We start from the raw sequence: 22,843 nt of genomic DNA, 5'->3' as shown, positions 1-22,843 counted from the left end.
CACGTGCACATCATTTTTAAATGATCTTGCAAGTTATCTGATCGAAGAGTTAGAGCCGAGAACCACGGTAGAGTTTCCAGCTGAGGACTGGTGGGTCCTCGAAGATCTTGGGCATGGTGCCAAGTGCCTATACGAAAGTTGTGTAACGTGACAACAACATTGATACCTAAGTAGGATTCTTTTTTATTATTTTGTGATGTTACTCCTTTTATGCTCTAGATATTTAAATTGTATTTCTTATGTATAAATCACGCCTACATGCCCACATGTAAATGTCTTATATAACATAATTTGGGTATCAAGAGTATTGGGGTATTTACAGGTATATACATGTAAGACTTCCACTGAAATACATAATTTGCTTTCTTTAGTTGTGTATATGTTGTGTAGTGGTTACTGCGTCAGATGGTCTTGGCAGGTTTTGGGTTAACAGGTGTTAGCCCGATCACTGGTCTGGTTCTATGTGAACGGGGTGTGACACCTTATGTTTACAAGAAATTCAATGGGAGTGCAGTTTGTTTCTTGTTATTGTATGTAGATGACATACTACTTATAGCAAATGATGTGGGTATGCTTTCAACGGTAAAGAAGTGGTTGTCCACTACATTCTCCATTAAAGACTTAGGCGGAGCCAGTTACATCTTTGGGATTAAGCTTATGAGGGATCATAAGAGAAGAATGTTAGGCTTGTCACAATCCATATATATAAATGAAGAATTTTCCTTTTCGGCATGGAGTAAGCCTCTCCAAATCCCAATGCCCTCAATCTCAAAAGGATACTGAAAGATGAAGAGTCCCTATGCTTCGGTGATGGGAAGTCTCATGTATGCTCTGTTGTGTACCAGGATAGACATTTGCTATTATGTAGGGATTATGAACCAGTATCAGTCCAACCCTGGACGTGAGCATTGGACTGCTATCAAGACTATCCTCAAGTATTTAAGAAATACTAAGGATCACTTCTTGGTTTATGGGCCACATCAGTTATGGGGTACACGGATTCCAATTTTTAGACTGACAAAGATGATAGAAAATCCACGTCAGGGATGATTTTCATGATAGGTGGTGGAGGTGTTATTTGGAAGAGTGCAAAACAAAAGTCTACAGCTGATTCTATCACTGAGGTTGAATACATAGCAGTTAGTGAAACAACCAAAGAAGTAGTTTGGTTGAATAAATTCTTGAGTGATCTCAAAGTTTTCCCCGAGCTTGTTAAGGATCCCATTCCATTGTATTATGATAACAAGGGGGCAATAGCTCAAGCAAAGAAGCATAGGGTTCATCAGAGGAATAAACATATGCAGCGAAAATATCACTTGATAGGGGAGATCATTGGTCCAGGTGATGTAGATGTCATGAAGGTTGACTAAGTAGATAATGTGTCGGATCCTATGACTAAAGGCTTGGCACTGTAGACACCCAATTTTATCACCCCCCTCTGGCTATGATGAATTGCAGATCTTGGGCGTGACTTCTTGCTTCTGATCGATAGAGACGATATTTGATTAAGGAAACCTAGAAACATCCCCTGCTCACCCAAAACCCCAAAAATCCTATGCGAGAGGGAAGAGGGACCAATTATGACCTTTCATATATGAAAGAATTCGTCAGAATGACCATATGGATAGATAGTATTTGGATACACGATTCTAACGATATATGGCACGCCAAAATCGGATCATCGGATCTCCTGCAATCTTTCCTGGAAAATCACATTTTTTATGTGCGTGTAGCCCTACCTACCTCGCACCCGTAGCCCTGCCTACCTCGTGCGCATACCCCACGCATGTGTTTGAGATTTAAAATGTAACCGCAAGCGTACGAATCAGTGTAGCTACGGGTCGAACACAGGGAGAGCAGCCACTTTATTTTTTATTTCTTTTAATAATGCGAAAGTGAACTGATTAATGGTTGTGATCTAATTCTAATTACCGTCCTAAAAATAACGTCCTAACCATTCGTCATCTAAGAATTTAAAAACGCAAACCACGCAATTAAAATTAAATAAATAAATAACTAAAAATAAACAACCCACGCAATTAAAAAAATAAATAAATAAATAAAGGAAAAAAATGCTGAAATAAAAATAAAGTAAAAGAAAGGGGATAAAGCTAGAGAGAGACTCACAAGTAGGTTTCTCTACTTAGCCCGAGGGATGCATCATAATATGAGCTTCCCTACTTGACCAGAGAGTCACTCTTACAAGGGTTACTCTACTTGGCTTTAGGGANAGAGTAGCAGATAAAGCTAGGATAGCTAAGTTGTCTTTTCTAATCAAGAACGATGTAACTGCTGATTTCAATTTGCTTAATATTTTAGTTTGTTTCTCATAAAAAAAATGTTTTATGTATGCTGAAAGTTGAACTTCTCCATTATAAAACTGTTGGACTACAAATATTTCAAAGTTAAACTTCTCCATTATAAGAACATTGTTGGACCCCGAATATTTCTTTAGAATAGGAGGGGGTTGGCTGGACAAAGTAGAAGATTCTGAGAATTGAAATCAAGGACAAAGTTGATTACCCTGCCCTGTTGGGGGTGGATGTTAACGTCTCTCTAAATTGTAGATGTTTCTTATAATAGGGTTACTTGAACATAGGATAACTTCTGAGGTTGGATCTCTCTCTCTCTCTCTCTGAATTGTAGATGTTAGTTATAATAGGGTTACTGGAACATAGGATAACTTCAGAGGTTGGATTTCAGTAGACAACAATAATTTGGTGATTGAATCCAATAAAATGAAGATGACTTGTTTCTTTTAGGAGAGAGAGCAGAATGAAATATCTCCTACTCAAGAGATCAGAGGGGGCAGGTTCCCCCATGAATCAGACGCTTCCGTCTTCGCTTCACATTGTTCTTTATTTTTACTTTGTCTAGTCGTGAGTAAATTGTAATGAAATTAAAACAAAAATAAAAATGAAAAATTTTCAAATCATTTTGAGTATCAAATTACTTAGATTTGAATAGTAAAGCATGGCAAAAAATGAAGGATTCTGTTTGGGTAGTGTTTAAAAGTTCCGGTGAAAAGCATAGTGCAACTGCTGCTTCACAGATCCCAGCCATTGGATCAACAGATCCAGATCCCAGCCATTCGACCATTTTTGATTCTCTTCTTCTCTTATTGTGGCGATCTCCAATACCAGATGAGTTCTCTCTTCCCCCTTCTCGGTCGGCATCTCTCTCTCTCTCTCATCTCTGCATTTCTCGTTTTTCTTTGATCAGTATCACTTCTCTTTCCTTTGGCAAATTTCCCTCTGTTATTTATATTTCACATTGTGGTTCTCCTGGTTTCAGATTTCAAGTTCACCTTGAGTTCACTTTGGCTGGTAGTTCATAGAAATTGTTGTTGCAGCAGCAGCATGTTCACAGTTAAGTTTCGAGTTTTAAGGTTTTGAGTCCATTGTGGGTTCACTCTGGCCGCAGTTCACAGAATTTGCAGGTTCAAAGTGTTTTATATTCACTATGGGTTCTCTCTCTCTCAGCTAACCAATAAAACAGATATTATGTGGTGGAGAAGACAGGAATCAATGTTGGCTATTGTGCCACTGCTCACTCAAAGATCAATTACTGTTGGTTAATAAATTAGAGTTTATCTTATTTTATTTTAAAAGCCAAAACGAATTGTGGGATTAATAGAAGCATAATTAGATAACTCAAAGAAAGACTTCATAAATAGTTCAAAAATACACATCTTGCATCGTCTTGTAGCCTTTTTCTTCCTTTTGGTGGAATAATATTTTTTTCTTTTTTTTGGTTAACTAAAAAGGGTGTTTCATGGTAATGATTATAGCCCCTAGGCTGAAACCCTTATACAAGAAACAGCGCTTCCACAAGATTAATGAGCAATAGTGGGTCGTTTTGATTCAAACTCATAACCAGCTGACTCGATTGGTGATAGGGCAAGGGTTTCTTTCTGTTAGGCTATCAACCCTATTGGCGTCCCCGTCTACATCATAGACTAATTAAATCTTGTTAAATATGGAGTATTCAAGAAACAAAGCCGAATATGCTAAGCATCTAACTCAACATCATGATGGATATATCAGAAAGTTGTATTTGAAAAGGGAAGGGGGGTGGGGTTTGGGTCTGAGCATAGAAGCTTTACTTAAGAAGAGAGATAGAAAACAATAAACTGGACACTAAACAGAGAAACCTTAACCTTAATTAAGAAGATAACACATGCAATCGTTATTCTAACCATCAAGTTTTACAAGCATACTTAAAAAAAAAAAAAAAAAAAAAGAGTTTTACAAGCATATATCCATCTTGGACATATACATACTCACTTAGATGTGTGGCCTTTTCTCACAAGCAAGATCTTTTCCGCATGGTAAAAATGAGGTGAATTTGAGGATCAACACCATGCACAAATTTATTGAAGGATGTATTTTGTGAAACAGTAGAACCATTTTCTGAATTATGAGTGACAAGATTAATATTGGGTTCTACCTGTTTCTCCAGTTTCTCCAAAATATCTTTCCATTCACTATTCTCCGTTTTAACTCGCATGACGCCAGCAAATATCTTTACAACCAAAGGTAAACCCTTACTCTTATTTAAAATTTTTTCTCCAAATACTTTCAACTTTTCATTGGCATAAGATGAATTCTCATCCATGAAAGCATGCCTTCTAAAGATTTCCAAACAATCCTTGTCTGACAAACCTTTTAGATCATGGTAATGGCAATGATCAGTGCGTAGGATTGATGCTACACCTTTGTTTCGTGTTGTAACTAATATCTTGCTCTCTGACTTACCAAATGTGAAAGGGATCCTTAAAGCATCCCATCTCTCGTAGATCTCGTTCCACATGTCATCATCGATCTCATTCCACATGCCATCCAAAACAAATAAAAATCTTTTGTTAGTCAATGTTTCTTTGAGTTTAACCTGTAATGCATCTAGTGAATTAGAAGGAAGGGTTGACCCAGGGATTGACTCCAGAATTTTTTGAGTTAACTTGACCACATCATAATCTTCGGAAACACAGACCCAAGCTTTCAGATTAAAATGTTTCTGGATAATCTCATGGTTATAGACAAATTGAGCAAGGGTTGTCTTTCCAACTCCACCTATGCCGACAATGGGCAGCACCGAGAAATTATTATCATTGTTACTAGGACGACTTTGCAACAATCGAATAATCTTCCACATATCTTCGTCTCTGCCAAAAACTTTAGATCTATTCACTAAAGAACTCGTCGGTGGCCTTTGACTGAGTATCATGTGCCTTAAGGACCTAGATCGCATGCTCGAGTTCAAACCTAGAGCAACACCTTCTTGTGCTACACTTTTAAACCTATTGTAGATATCCATTACTTTTGATTCAGACTTATTAATTTCCTGCAGCTCTTTAGGTCCAAAGCCATCAGGCACATTGATGCCCTTGACCACAGATTCAGTATCAGCCTTCAACAAAGGTGAAGCGGCACTACATTCATTTGGAGTGAGAGAAACAAGGTTGCGTACCTGTTGGGTTTGGTGAGGGTAGATCTGAGATTCAGATCCCAATTTCAGACATAGTATGTCCACATCATGAAGGAGTTGTTTGAGGTGGTCGAGCCACAGTTTCACAGCATCTTTGGTAGACTGCTTCACTTCAGATTCATCATATAAGGCCTGGATCATGGTTAATGTCTGCTTCAGTGACTCCACTTCATCTAAGTCCATTTTCCAATGGAGTAAGAAGTCCAGCAACTCAGGAGAGATTAGCTTATGGAAGGCCCCTCCAAGAAACTGTTTCAGATCTGACATCTTTCAGGGAGAGAGATGTAAAGCAAGAGAATTCCCAATTGAGAGAGAGAGAGAGAGAGAGAGAGAGAGAGAGAGCTGTGTTAACACTCTTTAGTGTTAGGAGAGGGAGGGCGGGAGCTGTGTAAATACTCCTTAGTGCTGGTAGATAAATCAACAAACAAACTAATAAATGAAGGGGAAGCTGGCTTTCACCTATTTTCAATTGCCTAAAATTTCTTTGGAAAAGGTTTTGTGCACGGTGGTGCATCATGTACAAAGCCATTGGATGAGGGTCTATCCTACACCATTCACAGGTTCAAACAACCATTGGCCAATTTCTATTATATGTAAGTACATTAATGGTCAGAATAAAAGAAAATTAGCCCATCAATGGGCATCAAAGTCGATAAAAGTCTGCCCCTTATTTATTAATGGTTAATAATACTCCTAAAATTCTATTGCGCAATATTTTATCTACACCATCCAAGCCCCTCGTTCAACAAACCGTAAGTGGGAAAAAAAAATATAAAAGAAAAGAACTTTGTATGGCTGCATAGGGTAATTAGTAACTCGATTCATTGAACTCTCTTCTTCTTCTTATGAAATGATATATCTACCCCTATTATATGAAGAGAAAGTAAAGTAAACACGAGGTGCTCGCACTATGCAGTTGGATAGTGAACTCAATCCCAAAAAACTGGATGAAAAAAAGATTGCTACATGGCCTTTGTACATATTCCTTTATATTTTTCTCACATATATAATAGAAAGTATAGCCCACATTGCCATTCCTACTCCTATTCTAATTAAGAAAAATTACATGATTATCCATTTTTGGGTTTCTCTTTACAAAATTACCCACCAAAAGTTTCAGATAACAAAAATACCCAAAATTAGGTTTTCTTTTACAAAATTACCCACTTAAAGTTTAAGTTAACAAAAATACCAAAAATTGAGTTTGAGTTTATAAAACTACCCACTCAGAGTTTCATTAATAAAGAAATACATGATTATATGTGGAAGATGAAGACTCATTATTTTGGGTAGTTTTGTAAACCCAAACTTGATTTTAGGTATTTTTGTTAACTGAAATGTTTTGTAAACCCAAACTTGATTTTAGGTACTTTTGTTAACTGAAATTTTGGGTGGGTAGTTTTGTAAACACAAACCTAATTTTGGGTATTTTTGTTAACCAAAACTTTTGGCAGGTAATTTTTTAAAGGAAAACCCAAAAGTGGATAATCATGTAATTTTCCTTTCTAACTATGTGGTAGTGTAGTGTGCAGATTCCTTCTTACCCCTGCCCCTGTAGCAAATCCTCCCCCAATATATAAGCTCTTGAGCCTGAGGCTTATATTGCACCTCCTTACATATTATTTTTTTAAAACAAAAAAAATCTGTGCGAGGGTGTAGGATACCTGTCATCTCCCTGTATAAATACTTCATGAGGCTCCTTCCACTGCATGATTTGGGGAGGATCATAATGTACAATCCATGACCAGTTGGTCACAATAGAACAACCTTCTATTTTTTGGGGCTGGGGGGGGGGGGGGGGGGGAGTGGTTGGGGAGAGGGCAAGGTGGAACAACCTTACCATTGCAACTGGGATCCTCTCCAATGACTCTCCCTACAATAATTCTCTAACCATACACATGCATGCCTAGGGTTGCATGCCGACCATCTGAGGCTATGTGCCCCCAAGTGCTAGGCTGCATGTATGGAACTTGAAGAGAAAATCGTTGGAGAAGATCCAAATTCCTCTTCCACGTTTATGGTTCCCTGCCATTGTCAATAACCGAGAAATAAAATGAAGTGATTTCATGAAAGTGTTCCACTCACATTAAATGACCTCTCACCCCTCGCTCACTTGTATGGTAATTTGAAATGATTTTTGTAGTAATAAGGGATCCAAACCAAACGTTCTTTAGTTTTGTTTTGTTATGTTTTTTCCTTTTTTTTTTTTTTTTTTGGAAGAAGTTTTTCTTCATCGAGTAGTGATGCTCAGGATGGCGTGTACACTCTACCGTCGGCTCAGAGAGCCTTTTTTTCTCTTACTTTTGTAGTAAAGGAAAAAATTCTCTCTCTAATTTTGTCTTTCATTTCAAACCATCTTCCATTTGCCTATTTCATTTTATTCAAAAAAACAAAAAAACAAAAAAACCACGAATTATATGGGAAAAGGCTAGGTACACTGCTGGGTTCCGAGCCTCTGTCACTCTCTCCCTCTCCTTTACAAAGGACCCCCATTCCTCTCTCCCCTCTCCCATCCAGTCTAGCCATTAACTCCAATAAAGCTAGTGGAGCACCCAACCTCTATCCATAAAATATAACCAAGGAACACCCTAAATCCTTGATTATAAAGAACATTACCCTCCCTCATTGTGTTTGGTATGCCCACTTACATTGGGAAGTGAAACCAGACTGCGACAAAACATTTATTCCCCACCTCCACTTTCCCATGTGTAGATACAAAGAACACTATTGAGTAGCGTTCTTTAACTCATAAACGTAGGTATTGGAAAAAATGGATAGTAGAATTTTTTCGGAGTTAGGATAATTTTACCTTTCTTTGGAAGCTTGTGGAAAGTTTCAGCTTCCACGAAGTGTTGGCTTTTATTTGTCATATCCTTGGAGTGAATCGATTTGAAATTTTGAACTGAATTGTGTTAACATCAATATTGCTCATGTAAGGATGTAAATCGGTTCAGTTCCGATTATTTGATGTGGTTTTAGTTTGATTCCAGAGAATATTGTGTCAATCCAAATCAAATTGATTCTAAAAATTGATACTCAAATCAAAGTTGTTCGATTCGATTTGGTTTTATTTATTGTGCTTATCATATACTATAATATATATATATATATATATACATTAATATCCAACTCAATTCAATTCAATTTTCGGTTTTAATCGATGGTCCTTTTGTTGGAACCGGAATCAAACTGAACCAAATTAGGATATTGCATTCCAGAACTGAATTGATTTGATTCGATTTGGTCTGGTTTTAATTTCGTTTCCAGGCCGGGTTCAATTTGACACCCTTATATATAAGTGACGAATTACTCTTCTTAGAATAAGTGATCAACATGGTTTTGTAAACTTTATCACCTCGCATTAAGCACACATGGTTGCGTTTGCATATAAATTAATGTCCATGTCTATTCCGTATTTCGCTTTTATTATATCAACCTTTTATAGTTCAATTTTTAATCTTTCATGATAGTATAATGCATGCATTTTCTTTGATTCTTAGATGTCGTCTTTGATTGGTGATTGGGTTACGAAACCCTAAGACCAACACCAATATTGGCCTCGAATCAATGCAATATGATAAGAGAATTTAACAATATTTAATGGGAAGTGGTTCTCTATCCTGGAGCAGAGCTCCATGTTTCTCTCTGTCTCCTCCAATAAATAAAGGGCAGAGATATTTTTTCACAATAGTCTAGTTTCTTTTCTTTTTGCTAGTCGAAGATGCCAAAGTATTGCCCATTAACCAAAGCCAGAGACCTAGTCTCTTAATCATTTGTCTAATTGATAACCCCTCCTGTGGTGGTTATCGGGGACCCAAACCCCACTATTATGCTGATGTGGAACATATAGGCCACATCATCTCACACCCTACCCTTGCTATATATAAAGAATGCACAAGGAAAACTTCATTCTATGTAGATTTAAGCAATATTTCACAATGTACATGTTTTACCCTTGAAAAAGGTTACAAACTATTTGACATCTTTCATTGAAAAAAAAAAAATCTTAATGAAGCTGTTATAATAAATTATTTTAATAGAGGCGTCATTCTAGTTAGAGACAAGAATGTAAAGAGATTCTATGAAAAAAATGATGACACAAACATTATTTAAGGAACAAAAAAAAAAAAAAAAAAAAAAGAAAAAAGAGGTGTACGTCTTCGTTAAAGATACTTAAGGATACCGATAATTGCTAACATATGGAATGGTGGTTGCACGATGCCTAATCTTACGTCTGCTTTTTGTAAGCATTTTTATTCTTAGAATGGAGAATGCATTCTTAATGGCGAATGAGAAAGAATGCATGTTTGGATACATGGTTTATTATTATTTTTTCCCTAAGAAACTGATACATGAACAGTTAAAATGCATTTTTGATAAAATAAGGATCTGTGATTATTACCATCAAGATTTTTCTAATAATATTATTCAACATTTGGATTGAAGAAACCAACCATTCACATGGTCTACATAGGTTGATTAAGGATTCTCTATTCGATTCCAAATGTGTTACTAATTTTAGCCTAGCTGAATATAAACCAAGTTGGGAGTTTGGTCCACAAGGCTTGAAAGTTAAAGGGAGCCTAATAGTCTTCACATGTGTTGGTGAAATTTATAATTCAACAACTTTTCACACGACAAGTAATTGATTGACATTTAGGTGGGTTCATGTTTATTAGGGGCTTCTCACTCGTCTTGACCACAATTTTTGTATTAAAATGCATCATAGGATTTTTTTCTTGGATGAATTTCATCTTTGTAGATCAATCCTATACAAGAATGATTCTCGTATGGCATAAGGATTTGATCCGCCCTTCACTTTTGTCTATCTCATCAACCCTTTTATAAATGCTTCCAAAGTATTTATTTCCACAAAGCCACATTCACGACTAGAATTTTTTTTTTTTAATTTTTTTAATTTTTAATTAATTAATTAATTATTTATTTTTTTTATGAAAAGAGTTGACCCTATTATTCTGTTGAGGTGGGACAACCACCAATACCAGCAACCAGACACATTACCAACTGCTGTTAGTGATAAATGAATGACCAGAACCTAGTTTAATGTGTTTAATACTTATTATAATATGAAAGTGAACGTGGGTTGATACATTGTATTTCAATTCTTCCATATATCACAAGTCAAACCTATGGGTTAACTTATTTATTTCGAATTTATAATTGTTTTTTTTGGTTGAACCAACATATCCTATTGTTTCTTTGAAGTCAACAGTTCCATGTACGATGAATGGATGGACAAGAAGAAGTCAAAGATACGTTTTTAATAGAAAATAAGTAGAAAAATTGATCAAAAGGTTTCTAAAGTAAATAAAATAAAATAAAATAAATATGCCACTCCATTATTCTATGACTTTGAATCATGATTTTGCGTACGTTATATGTTTACGTTAGCTAAATTTTTTTTCCAATGAGATGAGTACAATATCCTCTATCACATAGACCCAATAATCTCTATCAATTCTTATCATATGGCAATTATTGATCTCTTTATCAATAAAACAATTGTTTAACTCTAGAAATTCAACAACCCTAGGGACTGTTAACATTTCCTAAAATTAAGCGTATAAATTCGACCTGTCTTTGGTATGGGTGAATTCATATTAGATGGCAGAAAAGAGCCCACATAAGTGAATAAGTATCATTTATTATTTTTTTCATTCATCACCTTAAATTATGTGGGAGGCAGCAAAATGCCTGTTCCAATGGGGCATGCACCATGAGCAAGCTATATCTATCACTTGAAATAATATTTGGTGCTTACATTTTAATATTCAGTATTGTCTACTAACCCCTATTCATGTACTATATTCTATATTTTTTTTAATATTGGTGTTTGAGGGGTTTTAGTCCCCTTGTATTGTATTCTATTTTTTTTTAATACAAATAATATTTAGAGAAAAAAAAACCCTATTCATGTATCAAATTTTATTTTAAATGGACTCTTATATGAAACAAAAATCCTGGTTAAAGCTTGACTAAAAATCAAAATAAGAGAATGAATTATCCATAAGAAGAAGAAGAAAAAAAAATAAATAATGGAAATTCTAAGAAAAGATGAACCATATGATTAAGTTGGATTATGAAATTAAACACGGAACCATTATGTCAATATAATATCGATCAAGTATCAATATTGGCTAACATGGATAATTTGAAACCATGATCTCTTGTCACCAAGAGCTGTGATGACCTGTGACCACTTCCTCCTTTCACCAATCTTTTAATTAATCAAAGACAGAAGGGAGAGTGGGGTAGTTCCGTAGTTGAACCGACCAAATCTAATAAAAAGGCAGGGAGGTTCTGGCAATAAAATACTTTGGTATATTAATTAGTAAAAAATTTGTCAAAGAAGTAAACTAAGCATACAATCATTCTTGGAAATACAACTTCAAAGGTCTGAGCAGTCATGAGAATCACAAGAGCTGACTTAGATCTCCCCATCCCAAAATTCCTCAGCAGACTTGAATGGCCCATCTGCTGACACAAGAACATCTGTATTGAAAGAACTAAACTGCTGGATCTGAGTGATCTTCTGGGTGTCCTCCTCCCTCAATGCCCAGTCTAATATGTCCAAGTTCTCTTTCATCCTCTCCTCATTGAAGCTCTTAACAACAACAACTACTCCTTGCTCAAAAACCCATCTCAGACAAACCTACAGTCCCAAAAAACCAGAAAAAATCACATAAAGTTTTGGACCATGGAGAACAAAAATTAGGGTAAGAAATTACAAGAACCTGAGCAATAGTCTTTCCTCTAGCCTTTGCAATCTCTTCAAGCTCCTTACACTCCATAACTTTATTGGTCCCCCAAATTGTACCTCTAGCACCCAAAGGAGAGTAACCTGTCACATGTATACCTTTTCTCTCACAAAACTCCCTTAGCTTCTTCTGCTGCCAAAGTGGGTTCATCTCCACCTTCCATAGTTCCAAATTTATAGATTAAGAAGAATAGGGAATACAAAGATAAAAAGTTTGGGATAGAAATTGACTCACTTGAATTACTGCAGGAGGGATTGTAGCAATAAGAAGTAAATCACTGAGCTTTTTACAGGAGAAATTGCTAACACCAATGGATTTAGTGAGACCCAGCTTCTGGCATTCTTCCATGGCTGCCCAAACAGATTTTATGTCCATAGGCATAAGGTCCTCCTTTGGTGGTGGAGCTTGAAACTTTCCTGGCTTTACGCTTATTGGGAGATGTATAAGATAGAGATCAAGGTAATCCAATTGAAGATTCCTACAGAGATTATCTATAATGGTTAATCAATAATTAAGCATTAAAAATAGACAAACTTGAAACCCACTTACCTAAGAGTCTTGTGAATTGCAGGGAGGACTAGATCAGCATGCGAATCAGTGCACCATAGCTTGGAGGTTATGAAGAGCTCTTGTCTAGATTTAATGAAGCCTTGATCATGAGCTTGAGCTATGGCTTCACCAAGAAACTTCTCTGTCTGGTAAACGGCCGCCGTGTGGAAGTGTCGATAACCAAGCTCGATTGCCCGGAGTATTGCAGAGGTGACAGCATTTGGTCCTACAAAAGGGTAGACTGCTGTGCCCATACCTAGAAGAGGCATGGTATGGCCAGAGTTTAGGGTTATCTCAGGGACACTAACCATTTTTTTCTTAGTAATTCAAGCTTGGTACTGCAATAGTGCAATGGCTGATGACCAGTTTTCCTCAACCTCAAGAAGGAAATGCCCAAAAGAGGGAAGGGAATGAACCAATCCACATAAGAAAAAGTCAATGGATTTGCTCATCACATGGTACGAAATTATTGTGTTTTGCTCCAGCTCTCTATCTGGGCGTAGGGCACGCTGCCTCTCAGGCTTTTTTTTAATAGAAAAAAAAAATTATAGACTTAGCCCCTTAACTCTTCCACCTTAAGAAATAGGAGTGTGGATACCACGACCTCCTACCTACTATTTGTGGAAAAAAATCGTCTGTAATTTCGATCTCGTACAATTTCGTGAAATACCACCTTCAGGGGGTGACACGTGTATTGATACCAATGCAATGATCCAGATATGATTTAAATAAGTCTTCACTGATTAAATGTTTTATTAGTTGTACCAGATCTGAACCATTGCATTGGTATCAATATACGTGTCACCCCCTGAAGGTGGTATTTCACGAAATTGTACGAGATTGAAATTACAAACGATTTCAACCCAAATTCTTGAAAAACAGAAATGTTCAATGATGCCTGGATGCTCACCAATTACAGTGTGTGGTAGTGGGATTAAATAAATGTGGGCCATTGGGCCCCTGCTTGGCTCTAATGCGTCCTTGCTGGATCCATTCCTGTGGTACTTGAGGCTCAACGTACAATGGATGATTGGGAGGACCTAAGATATGTGCTTAAGTTTTCTTAACCGTCGGATGCGCTCTGGGCCTCCAATGGAAAAAAACCATAAACTCTTAAAAAAAAATAAAAATGTGAGGAAATATTGGGAGGAAAGTCCTACACTGGTTACTTTTGAGGTACTCTTATCACTCATATTCTTATAAGTACCTCCATCCAATAGGTCGACATTTGATGCATTGCATGTCATTCAATATAAGATTTTAATTCTTTCATTTTGTCACAAGTCAAACCTACGAATTAATTTTTTGTCAATAAAAATTAAAAAGAAGAGAGAGAGAGATTTCTTCCACCATGCAGAAATTATTCAGCCATCATCCTAGGGATCCTGAAAGATTCCCCTATATATGTATTGTCGAATGAAATCACCCTGCTCTTACATGATCCCTTCTTTCATCCATTAGAAAGTTGTGGTCATAGGAATTTCCTTTTCACCGTCCCTTAAGAAAACTCCGACCAAAAGGAGAAAAAAGTCAAACATGTCATTCTCTTCTTACATACTAGAGGCTTATGGGATTGTTGTAATTTTTTTATGACTTTAAACCTCTGTCCTTTGCTATTGCACCAACATATTCTGCTGTTTGTTGGAAGCCAACAATTTCTCGCATGATGAATGCATGGACAAGAATAAGTCAAAGACTCAATTTTAATGGAAAATATGCAAGAAAATGGATAAAAAATCTCAGGTGAAAAAAAACATGATTCTGCCACTACTGGGAGTTTTTTTTTTTTTGGATGAACCACCAAGGGATAGATATAGCTTGCACCGGTGGTGTAGAGGCACCATGAGATAGTTGGGGGAGGGTTTGGATGAACACACCAAACCCAATAAAAAAGCAGAGAGCTCCCGCTAAAATACTTATGGAAAACGAAAGCTACCTCTCGTGTGTGTTTATGCTTAGACACACATAGGCTCAAAAAAATTCATTGTCTTGGCCCAAGAGTTGAGGATGCCTCTGTGTGGTCTCCCATTAGTCTTTGTATTGGTGTAGTATTTGTGCAAACAAATAACGTTCTCTTCCAATACTTATATAATTACTCCAATCTTCAATCTCTTTTTATTTTCTTTATCTGTGAAAGGGTTCTCTAAAAGGTAACATGGCCTCTATATCAGCATGGGGACGTATGAAAACACAAACAAAATCACCAATAACAGTGGTATTTCTGTTTTTATGGGGGTGAGACAGTCATTTTACCCCTACCTGTGTCTCTGGTTGTGGAGACTATGCTCCCTTACGGGTTTTTTTTTCCCCTTTTCAATTTTAAGAGAAAGTGTCTCTAAACATGGAGGGGGAATAGATTATCAAACTGATTCTCTTTCTGCTTGATCGGTTTTAATACAAACTCCAATTTATAAACTGTGGTATATTAACTAATTGGTAGAAACATTTTTCACACAAGTAAACTACGCAAAATTCTTCTTAGAAATGCAACTTTATAGGTCTAATCAGTCATGAGAATCATAAGGGCCGAGTTAAATCTCTCCATCCCAGAATTCCTCAGCAGACTTGAAGGGCCCATCTGCTGACACAAAAATATCTATAGGGAATGCACTAAACTGCTGGATCTGACTGATCTTTTGAGAGTCCTCCTCGCTCAATGCCCAGTCAAATATGCCCAAGTTCTCTTTCATCCTTTCCTTGTTGAAGCTTTTAACCACAACACTTACCCCTTGCTCATGAACCCATCTCAGGCAAACCTACACCTCCCAAAAACAGAACTTCATCAAAAGCAAGTATTTAGGCTCTGTTTGGTAACGTTTTTGTTTCAAAAATAATGTTTCGTATCAAAAACAGAAATTTAAGTTTCTGTATCAAATTATGACTTTTTTTTTTTGAATGAAACTGGAACGACGTAACTTCCTTTCCGTCAATTTTCATTCTAAGTGTTATATTTTTTTTGTTTTTTACTTTTTTCTCCAGGAAAAAAAACAAAACATGCCATAAATGCATCAAACGTTTTATTCTATTTTTTTTCGCTGCTATAGAACGAAAAAACTCCAGAAACATTTTTCTAAAACGTTAACAAACGCAGCCTTACAGGGTTGGGACACTGGAGAACCAGAATTAGAGTAAGAAAATAAAAGAACCTGAGCAATAGTCTTTCCTCTAGCCTTTGCAATCTCTCCAAGCTCTTTACACTCCATAACTCGGTTGGTACCCCAATTTGTACCTTTGGCACCCAAAGGAGAGTAACCTGTCACATGGATACCTTTGCTCTCACAAAATTCTCTCAGCTTCTTCTGCTGCCAAAGTGGGTTCATCTCCACCTTTTATGATTCAAATTTAGAATCAATTCAGCATAATAGAAATAAAATTAGGTTAAAGATAGATATATCTAGCATGGAAATTGACTCACTTGATTCACTGCAGGAGGGATTGTGACATTAAGAAGCAAATCACTAAGCCTTTTGCAAGAGAAATTGCTGACACCAATGGACCTTGTGAGGCCAAGCCTCTGGCATTCTTCCATGGCTGCCCAAACAGACTTAATGTCCATAGGCATAAGGTCCTCCTTTGGTGGTGGAGATTGAAACTGTCCTGGCTTAAAGCTTACCGGGAGATGTATGAGATAGAGATCAAGGTAATCCAATTGAAGATTCCTACAGGGATTATCTATAGTTGTAAAGCAATAATTAAGCATGAAAATAGACACAAACTTGTAAGCTCATTAGGGTTTGTTACCGAAGAGTCTTGTGAAGAGCTGGGAGGACTAGATCAGCATGGGCATCGTTACACCATAGCTTGGAGGTTATGAAGAGCTCTTGTCTAGATTTAATGAGGCCTTGGTGAAGAGCTTGAGCTATGGCTTCACCAAGAGACTGCTCGGTCTGGTAAATAGAGGCTGTATCAAAGTGTCGATAACCGAGTTCGATTGCCCGGAGTATCTCTGAGGTGATGAAAGCATTTGATCCTACAGAGGGATAGACTGCTGTGCCCATACCAAGCAGAGGCATGATATGGCCAGAGTTTAAGGTTATTTCAGGCACACTAACCATTTCTCTGAGTAATTCTAGCTTACTGAAGTATGGTTATGGCTGTCCAGTTTTCTTCTACTTCAAGAAGATGGAAATGCCCAGAGTTAATTCAATGAACCTAGCGATTCACATGACACTAGAGTCAATGAACCTAATACCATCCCAAGGGAAATCAAAAAAGAACTAATACCATCCCAACGAAAAAACAAAAAATAGAAGGCAATGGACTTGGTCATCACATGAGATCAGTTATTGTATTGGTGCACTTATTTAATGTGGAATTCTAGCACATTATCTGACATGTCATTGACAATGCTATTCTATCCTGGGGCGGCGTAAAAATTTAAAAATAAAATAAAAAATAAGAACATAATGGAGTAAAGAAATCACGTTTACTTTTGTACTTAACAATCAAATAACATTTATTTTTGTGAATTGTCATGCAAATGACATTTACTTTTATAACTAACGGAAAAATAGTATTTATTTTTAGGGGGCAAAAACCATGCTAGTTTGGCGTAGAAAACACCAAAAGCGCATACCAATGGGAGGGCCGTGGGAGCATCTTCACCACACAAAGGGGGGGGGGATTGGGGTAGCGTGGTCTTTTGCACCTAACTCAATATGGGTATTTCCTACACTAGATTGGCAAGGTTCTTTTTCTCTTACTTTTATATCTTGTAGATGCTTGTAATTGCATTTACTTTTGTAACTGCTACACAAATGACTTTTATTTTTGTAATTGCCAAACAAATGACATTTACTTTTACATAGAAAAAAAAAACCATTTACTTTTGTAACCGACAAGCAAATGACATTTACATTTATAACCACAAAAGCTTGTAACAGTCAAGAAAATGCTATTTACTTTTGGTCCCAACATTCCATAATGGCTACTTGAAGCTTGTAATTGACGATAAAATGGATTTGGCCAGGAGAGTCTCCAGTCTTCCTTTTCATCTTTAATTCCAATTTTGACACTGGGCGATTGACTAGTGAAAGCTGTGACCCCATGCCATGATGATAGGTAGGGTCAATATGCAAAGAACCACAAATGCAAGCAAGGTTCTCCAATAGCAAAGAAGCATTTTTGAAAAATCGAACTTCCAGAAAAGCCCACGTAAACCTGGGTAGAAACTATGGAAAGGAAGGGATGGACAGCGCAAACAACGTCTTTATAAACTAATCTCAAAGCATCTTTGGATCCCATTTCTAAGCTATTAGTGGAATTTTAATCTCATAGTGATCAACAGATATTAGACAGTAGTTGCTATGACTACTACTACTCTGATGGGAAACGACTGCTCTCCAACTGCTGTTGTGCATGCTTTGGCGATGAGTACGAATTTCATGCCTGTCCCTCTAAAACGTTTATTTACTCTTCATAACAATGGTTTTAGGTATCGGGATTGGACCGGATGTATCTAGTGATCTGGATTGGTATCAGCACAGGTTGATACCAATATCTGGCTAATCTTGTATGGGTGGAATTAGGGATGCAATTAAGTTTGACCCTATCGGCTCAAACCCGCCTTGGCTTGCCATGAGCCCCTTCTGGCCCAACTCGACCCTAAATATATATAATGATAGATCATATCTAATGTTCCTTAATAATTCCCAAATGTGTCTACCTCCAAAAGCTCAGGGCTTCTCACTTCACTAATCAAACTTGTGATGATAATCGTTTGTTTTATTTTAAACTGTAATGTGGGCAACTATATATGATTTTCTTGTTTTGGATTATTTTAAATTTTAATGTATTTACATTAATATAATTTTATATGATCAAACTTAAACCTTCATTGGATTGTTTTAAACTGTATGTAGGCAAATTATATGTAATTTTTATATTTTGAAATGTTTTTTACTTTAATGAATTTACATTAATATATTATTTTACGGTCAGGGTCAACATGACCATGAATAGTAAAACAGGTCAAGATTACTTAGGACCGGCCAGGGTTGGGTTGAGCCCAGCAAGGCTGGGCTTGGGTTTAGATTTCTAAGCCTTGAGTCAGGGTTAGGGCAGGTCTAGTCTAAGATATGAAGATTTGGGATTGGGTTGGGGTTTTAAAAAGCCCAGCCCAACCCAGCCCTATTGCAGCTCTAGGTGGAATGGTACAGACCAAGGGTAAAACTATTAAAAAATCTGATTTTTTAGAAAATCTAGGGGCAAAACTGTTCAATCTGCGCTTATCCATATCGGTATCATATCAATTTCCAAGATGGCACTAAATTGATGGTTGTAACATGTAAATATACTCATTAACTGAACCCCCTTTTTTCTTTTCTTTTTTTGGGTGGAATATATATATATATATATTTGATACGATGGATGATGGAAATAGGGATGGTTCCATGCATCAACTTGTATCCATGGGTTTTGAGGTTGATTTTGAGAGAGTGAAGAATATTTGGATCCTCGAGGGCTACAGACATGTTTGGGTAAACATTGAAGTGGACTGGTCCATAGCAAAAGCTGGTTTCAATGGCTCCCAGAAGGGAATCATTGAATTCAAGAAATCTTTGGTCACGAAGGGCTAACAGCAGGGACGTGTTAAGTCCTTCACGATGAAGGGGTTTGATGGCCACTTGTACGAGGCCGATATGGACATAATTAAATTTATTTTTTGTGTATAATTCTTGTAAAGAGTTTGGATCAAAGAGTGTAATCTCTTTTGTTTCTGGAGTAAAATTAATGGTTTGTTCAACAGTTTTGATGGTCTCCCAAGAGATCCAATCTTTGTAGTATATTTCTTTGCGAGATACTTTGGGCATGTCCCATTTTTGGAGTCGGCAGTTTAGATTTGTGGTTTGCTCATCATCCGATTGTATGCCCCAAACTAGTTCAGTGGAAAGACATCTCTTTCCCTGAGGAATGGCAAATGCAAACTACCACCATACCACCTCAAGTTTCAAATACCAATATCCAATCTATCACCCAAAATCTGGATGGCTTAGTCTCTATTCGATTTGATAGAAGGCCTCCACCTCCTGTTTACCAAAGTTCCAGAAGATCCTGCTCAGGGGCCTCAACCTCATCTGACTATTGGATTCCACCTCTTCGGACTCCACCCCCCAATTCAAGTCCAAATCTTTCTGGGTGGAGAGGTTTGGCTTGAGTAGTTTGTAGGCTGGAGCTTGGTCTGTTTGTGGTTTGAAGGGGGCCTGCAGCTGAGGATAGAACCACAGCATGGGAATAGGGTTTATTTGTGGATGCCAACTGGGACTGGCTTCTTGTGACTATTTGGTCAGGGAATTTTTCACTAAAGGTAATAGCACGATCGATAGGGGTAAGGGTACCTCTTTCGATCAGATGGCCAAGAAACCTGACTTTGGTAAGGAAGAATTCCATTTTTCTTTTGGATAGTACAAGGCCGTTTGATTTAATAATTTGATAAAATGTTCTTAAATGTTTGAAGTGCTGCTCAACTGAATTTGAAAAGACAAGGACATCGTCAATATAGACAATAGTGAATTGTTCGTAAGAATTGAAAATGTCAACCCCCTCAATGAGTCATCTCAAGACCTTTTATGAACCTTGATATGTAGTAATACTTGCCTTCAAAAATAAAAATTGTTTTTGAAAAAAAAAATAAAAATCAATCATGCCAAGATGCTCACCAATGATAAAAAAAAGAAAAAAAAAGGAGAGGGTTCTCTAAGCAAGCGGCATAGAAAATCATTTCAATGCGGTGTGATAGATTGGAGGGTAGCAAAGTCATTTTATGTGAGAATGAAAAAGATAGACATAGGGATATCCACACACCCAACCCGAAGGCATATTGTGTTTGTTGGGGGGGGGGTTGTTGTCAACACAACATGCCGATTCGGGGCTTGCCCTTGTGATTGGGGCTTCTCCCTTGGAAAAATGCTTCAAGGGCTTGGTCAATCGATCAAGTCCCTTTGATGGCATCTAGTCATAGAGCTATTAGTGCCCCATTCTGACCTCTATGTGGGTCCCTTGTATGGCTCCCATTGGACTCCTTGTACAAAAATAAATAAATAAATAAATAAAAGAGATCGATGACTAATTCTCCCCTCCCACCAGTCTATTCTATCAATAGAAAGAAAATTTATATATGGGAAAAGGCTGGGTATGCCGCCGGAACTATCCCAGCCTTCCCATTGATTGAGTCGCTAATTCCAAAAAAGCCGGTGACATACCTAACCTCCTCCTTTTATTTATTTACTTGGTCAATCGATCAAGTCCCATTGATGGCATCTAGTCATATAGCTATTGATACCCCATTTTGACCCCTATGTGGGTCCCTTGTATGGCTTCCATTGGACTCATTGTACAAAAATAAATAAATAAATAACTAAAAGAGATTGATGACTAATTCTCCCTTCCCACCAGTCTTTTTTATCAATAGAAAGAAAATTAATATATGGAAAAAGGCTGGACATGCCTCCGGAACTATCCCAGCCTTCCCATTGATTGAATCGCTAATTCTAAAAAAGCCGATGACATACCTAACCTCCCCCTTTTATTTATTTACTTAGACAGAACATAGAGGACGAATAGATTACCAAGCTGGCTCTCTTTCAGCTTGATCTGGGCCAGTTTTAAAACCAATTCCAATCCTTAACTTCGGTATATTAATTGGTAATGACATTTGTCAGTGAAGTAAACTAAGAAAAATTATTCCTGGAAATGCAACTTCAAAGGTCTAATTTAGATTAGATCTCTCAATCCCAAAACTCCTCAGCAGACTTGAAGGGCCCTTCTGCTGATACAAAATCATCTGTAGGGAATCCTCTACACTGCTGGATCTGACTGATCTTCTGGTAGTCCTCCTCTCTCAATACCCAGTCAAATATGTCCAGGTTCTCTTTCATCCTCTCCTCATTGAAGCTCTTAACCAAAACTATCACCCCTTGCTCATGAACCCATCTCAGACAAACCTATACTCCCAAAAACAGAACTTGATCAAAAGCACATACAGAGTTGGACCCTGGAGAACAAAAATTAGAGTAATAAATTACAAGAACCTGAGCAATAGTCTTTCCTCTAGCCTTGGCAATCTCTTCAAGCACCTTACACTCCATAACTTGGTTGGTACCCCAGATTGTTCCTTTGGCACCCAGAGGAGAGTAACCAGCCACATGGATACCTTTACTCTTACAGAACTCCCTTAGTTTCTTCTGCTGCCAAACTGGGTTCATCTCCAACTTTTATGGTTCCAAATTAATTTAGATTCAGGTTTTGCTCAATTAAGCATTAAGGGATAGAGATAGATTAAAGATCTGGCTGAGAAATTGACTCACTTGATTAACTGCAGGAGGGATTGTTGCATTAAGAAGCAAATCACTAAGCTTTTTGCAAGAGAAATTGCTGACACCAATGGACCTTGTAAGACCAAGCCTCTGGCATTCTTCCATGGCTGCCCAAACAGACTTCATGTCCATAGGCATAAGGTCCTCCTTTGGTGGTGGAGCTTCAAACATTCCTGGCTTTAAGCTAACTGGGAAATGTATGAGATAGAGATCAAGGTAATCCAATTGAAGATTCCTGCAGAGAATATCTATAGTCATAAGCAATATTTAAGAATGCAAATAGACAGAATCTTGTCAGCCCACCATGGTTTGTTACCGGAGAGTCTTGTGCAGAGCAGGGAGGACTAGATCAGCATGGGCATCACTGCACCATAGCTTGGAGGTTATGAAAAGCTCTTCTCGAGATTTGATGAGACCTTGGTGATGAGCTTGAGCTATGGCTTCACCAAGAGACTGTTCGGTCTGGTAAAGAGCAGCTGTGTCGAAATGTCGGTAACCGAGCTCGATTGAATGGAGTATCGCTGAGGTGACAGAATTTGATCCCACAAAGGGGTAGACTGCTGTGCCCATTCCTAGCAGAGGCATGGTATGACCAGAGTTCAGGGTTATCTCAGGCACACTTGCCATCTCTGAGTAATTCTAGCTTACTGCAATGGCTTGTACAGATTTCTATGACTCCAAGAAGATGGAAATGCACATGGTTAGTCAATGAAA

At 37.5% G+C, this 22,843-nt stretch overlaps 4 protein-coding genes across 6 annotated transcripts; all 4 read right to left on the bottom strand.

Annotated features, from left to right (window-relative positions):
- Window positions 1-4,133: 4,133 nt before the first annotated feature.
- Window positions 4,134-5,874, bottom strand: LOC122077388 (putative disease resistance RPP13-like protein 1). Its single transcript, XM_042643331.1, has one exon. It carries the CDS (start codon window positions 5,752-5,754, stop codon window positions 4,306-4,308), a length of 1,449 nt encoding a protein of 482 aa, XP_042499265.1. The 5' UTR covers window positions 5,755-5,874; the 3' UTR covers window positions 4,134-4,305.
- Window positions 5,875-11,830: 5,956 nt separating this feature from the next.
- On the bottom strand, window positions 11,831-13,185 carry LOC122073730 (non-functional NADPH-dependent codeinone reductase 2-like). The gene is made up of 4 exons (XM_042638383.1): window positions 12,816-13,185; window positions 12,501-12,744; window positions 12,243-12,422; window positions 11,831-12,160 (listed from the first exon to the last, which is right to left on the bottom strand). Exons 1-4 carry the CDS (start codon window positions 13,124-13,126, stop codon window positions 11,936-11,938), a joined length of 960 nt encoding a protein of 319 aa, XP_042494317.1. The 5' UTR covers window positions 13,127-13,185; the 3' UTR covers window positions 11,831-11,935.
- A 1,974-nt stretch (window positions 13,186-15,159) lies between these two features.
- Window positions 15,160-17,016, bottom strand: LOC122076390 (non-functional NADPH-dependent codeinone reductase 2-like). Of its 2 annotated transcripts, none has more exons than XM_042641700.1 (4): window positions 16,557-17,016; window positions 16,231-16,423; window positions 15,962-16,141; window positions 15,160-15,571 (listed from the first exon to the last, which is right to left on the bottom strand). In XM_042641700.1, the coding sequence occupies exons 1-4, from the start codon at window positions 16,868-16,870 to the stop codon at window positions 15,347-15,349; spliced, it is 912 nt and encodes a 303-aa protein (XP_042497634.1). In that variant the 5' UTR covers window positions 16,871-17,016; the 3' UTR covers window positions 15,160-15,346. The 2 variants fall into 2 exon arrangements, with proteins under 2 accessions (XP_042497634.1, XP_042497630.1); XM_042641696.1 differs by having other exon boundaries at window positions 16,231-16,474; window positions 16,557-17,014.
- Window positions 17,017-21,322: 4,306 nt separating this feature from the next.
- Window positions 21,323-22,836, bottom strand: LOC122076406 (non-functional NADPH-dependent codeinone reductase 2-like). 2 transcript variants are annotated; one of them, XM_042641708.1, is made up of 4 exons: window positions 22,446-22,836; window positions 22,121-22,364; window positions 21,845-22,024; window positions 21,323-21,757 (listed from the first exon to the last, which is right to left on the bottom strand). In XM_042641708.1, the coding sequence occupies exons 1-4, from the start codon at window positions 22,754-22,756 to the stop codon at window positions 21,542-21,544; spliced, it is 951 nt and encodes a 316-aa protein (XP_042497642.1). In that variant the 5' UTR covers window positions 22,757-22,836; the 3' UTR covers window positions 21,323-21,541. The 2 variants fall into 2 exon arrangements, with proteins under 2 accessions (XP_042497642.1, XP_042497646.1); XM_042641712.1 differs by lacking the exon at window positions 21,845-22,024.
- Window positions 22,837-22,843: the final 7 nt, after the last annotated feature.

Source organism: Macadamia integrifolia, chromosome 1 (assembly GCF_013358625.1).
Source record: "Macadamia integrifolia cultivar HAES 741 chromosome 1, SCU_Mint_v3, whole genome shotgun sequence".
Taxonomy (NCBI): domain Eukaryota; kingdom Viridiplantae; phylum Streptophyta; class Magnoliopsida; order Proteales; family Proteaceae; genus Macadamia; species Macadamia integrifolia.
Note: the sequence above shows the minus strand (reverse complement) of the source record. Positions and strands in the feature narration are given on the sequence as shown.

What these genes read in the sequence shown, in the direction of transcription:
- LOC122076406 (XM_042641708.1), bottom strand. Translation starts at nt 22,756, where the DNA reads ATGGCAAGTGTGCCTGAGATAACCCTGAACTCTGGTCATACCATGCCT. An exon ending in GCTCTGCACAAGACTCTCCG is followed by an intron (nt 22,365 to 22,445) that starts GTAACAAACCAT and finishes TATTCTCTGCAG; the next exon opens with GAATCTTCAATTGGATTACC. An exon ending in GAGGAAAGACTATTGCTCAG is followed by an intron (nt 21,758 to 21,844) that starts GTTCTTGTAATT and finishes TTGGGAGTATAG; the next exon opens with GTTTGTCTGAGATGGGTTCA.
- LOC122077388 (XM_042643331.1), bottom strand. Translation starts at nt 5,754, where the DNA reads ATGTCAGATCTGAAACAGTTTCTTGGAGGGGCCTTCCATAAGCTAATC.
- LOC122076390 (XM_042641696.1), bottom strand. Translation starts at nt 16,870, where the DNA reads ATGGTTAGTGTGCCTGAAATAACCTTAAACTCTGGCCATATCATGCCT. An exon ending in GCTCTTCACAAGACTCTTCG is followed by an intron (nt 16,475 to 16,556) that starts GTAACAAACCCT and finishes TAATCCCTGTAG; the next exon opens with GAATCTTCAATTGGATTACC. An exon ending in TCCCTCCTGCAGTGAATCAA is followed by an intron (nt 16,142 to 16,230) that starts GTGAGTCAATTT and finishes GAATCATAAAAG; the next exon opens with GTGGAGATGAACCCACTTTG.
- LOC122073730 (XM_042638383.1), bottom strand. Translation starts at nt 13,126, where the DNA reads ATGGTTAGTGTCCCTGAGATAACCCTAAACTCTGGCCATACCATGCCT. An exon ending in GCAATTCACAAGACTCTTAG is followed by an intron (nt 12,745 to 12,815) that starts GTAAGTGGGTTT and finishes TAATCTCTGTAG; the next exon opens with GAATCTTCAATTGGATTACC. An exon ending in GAGGAAAGACTATTGCTCAG is followed by an intron (nt 12,161 to 12,242) that starts GTTCTTGTAATT and finishes TTGGGACTGTAG; the next exon opens with GTTTGTCTGAGATGGGTTTT.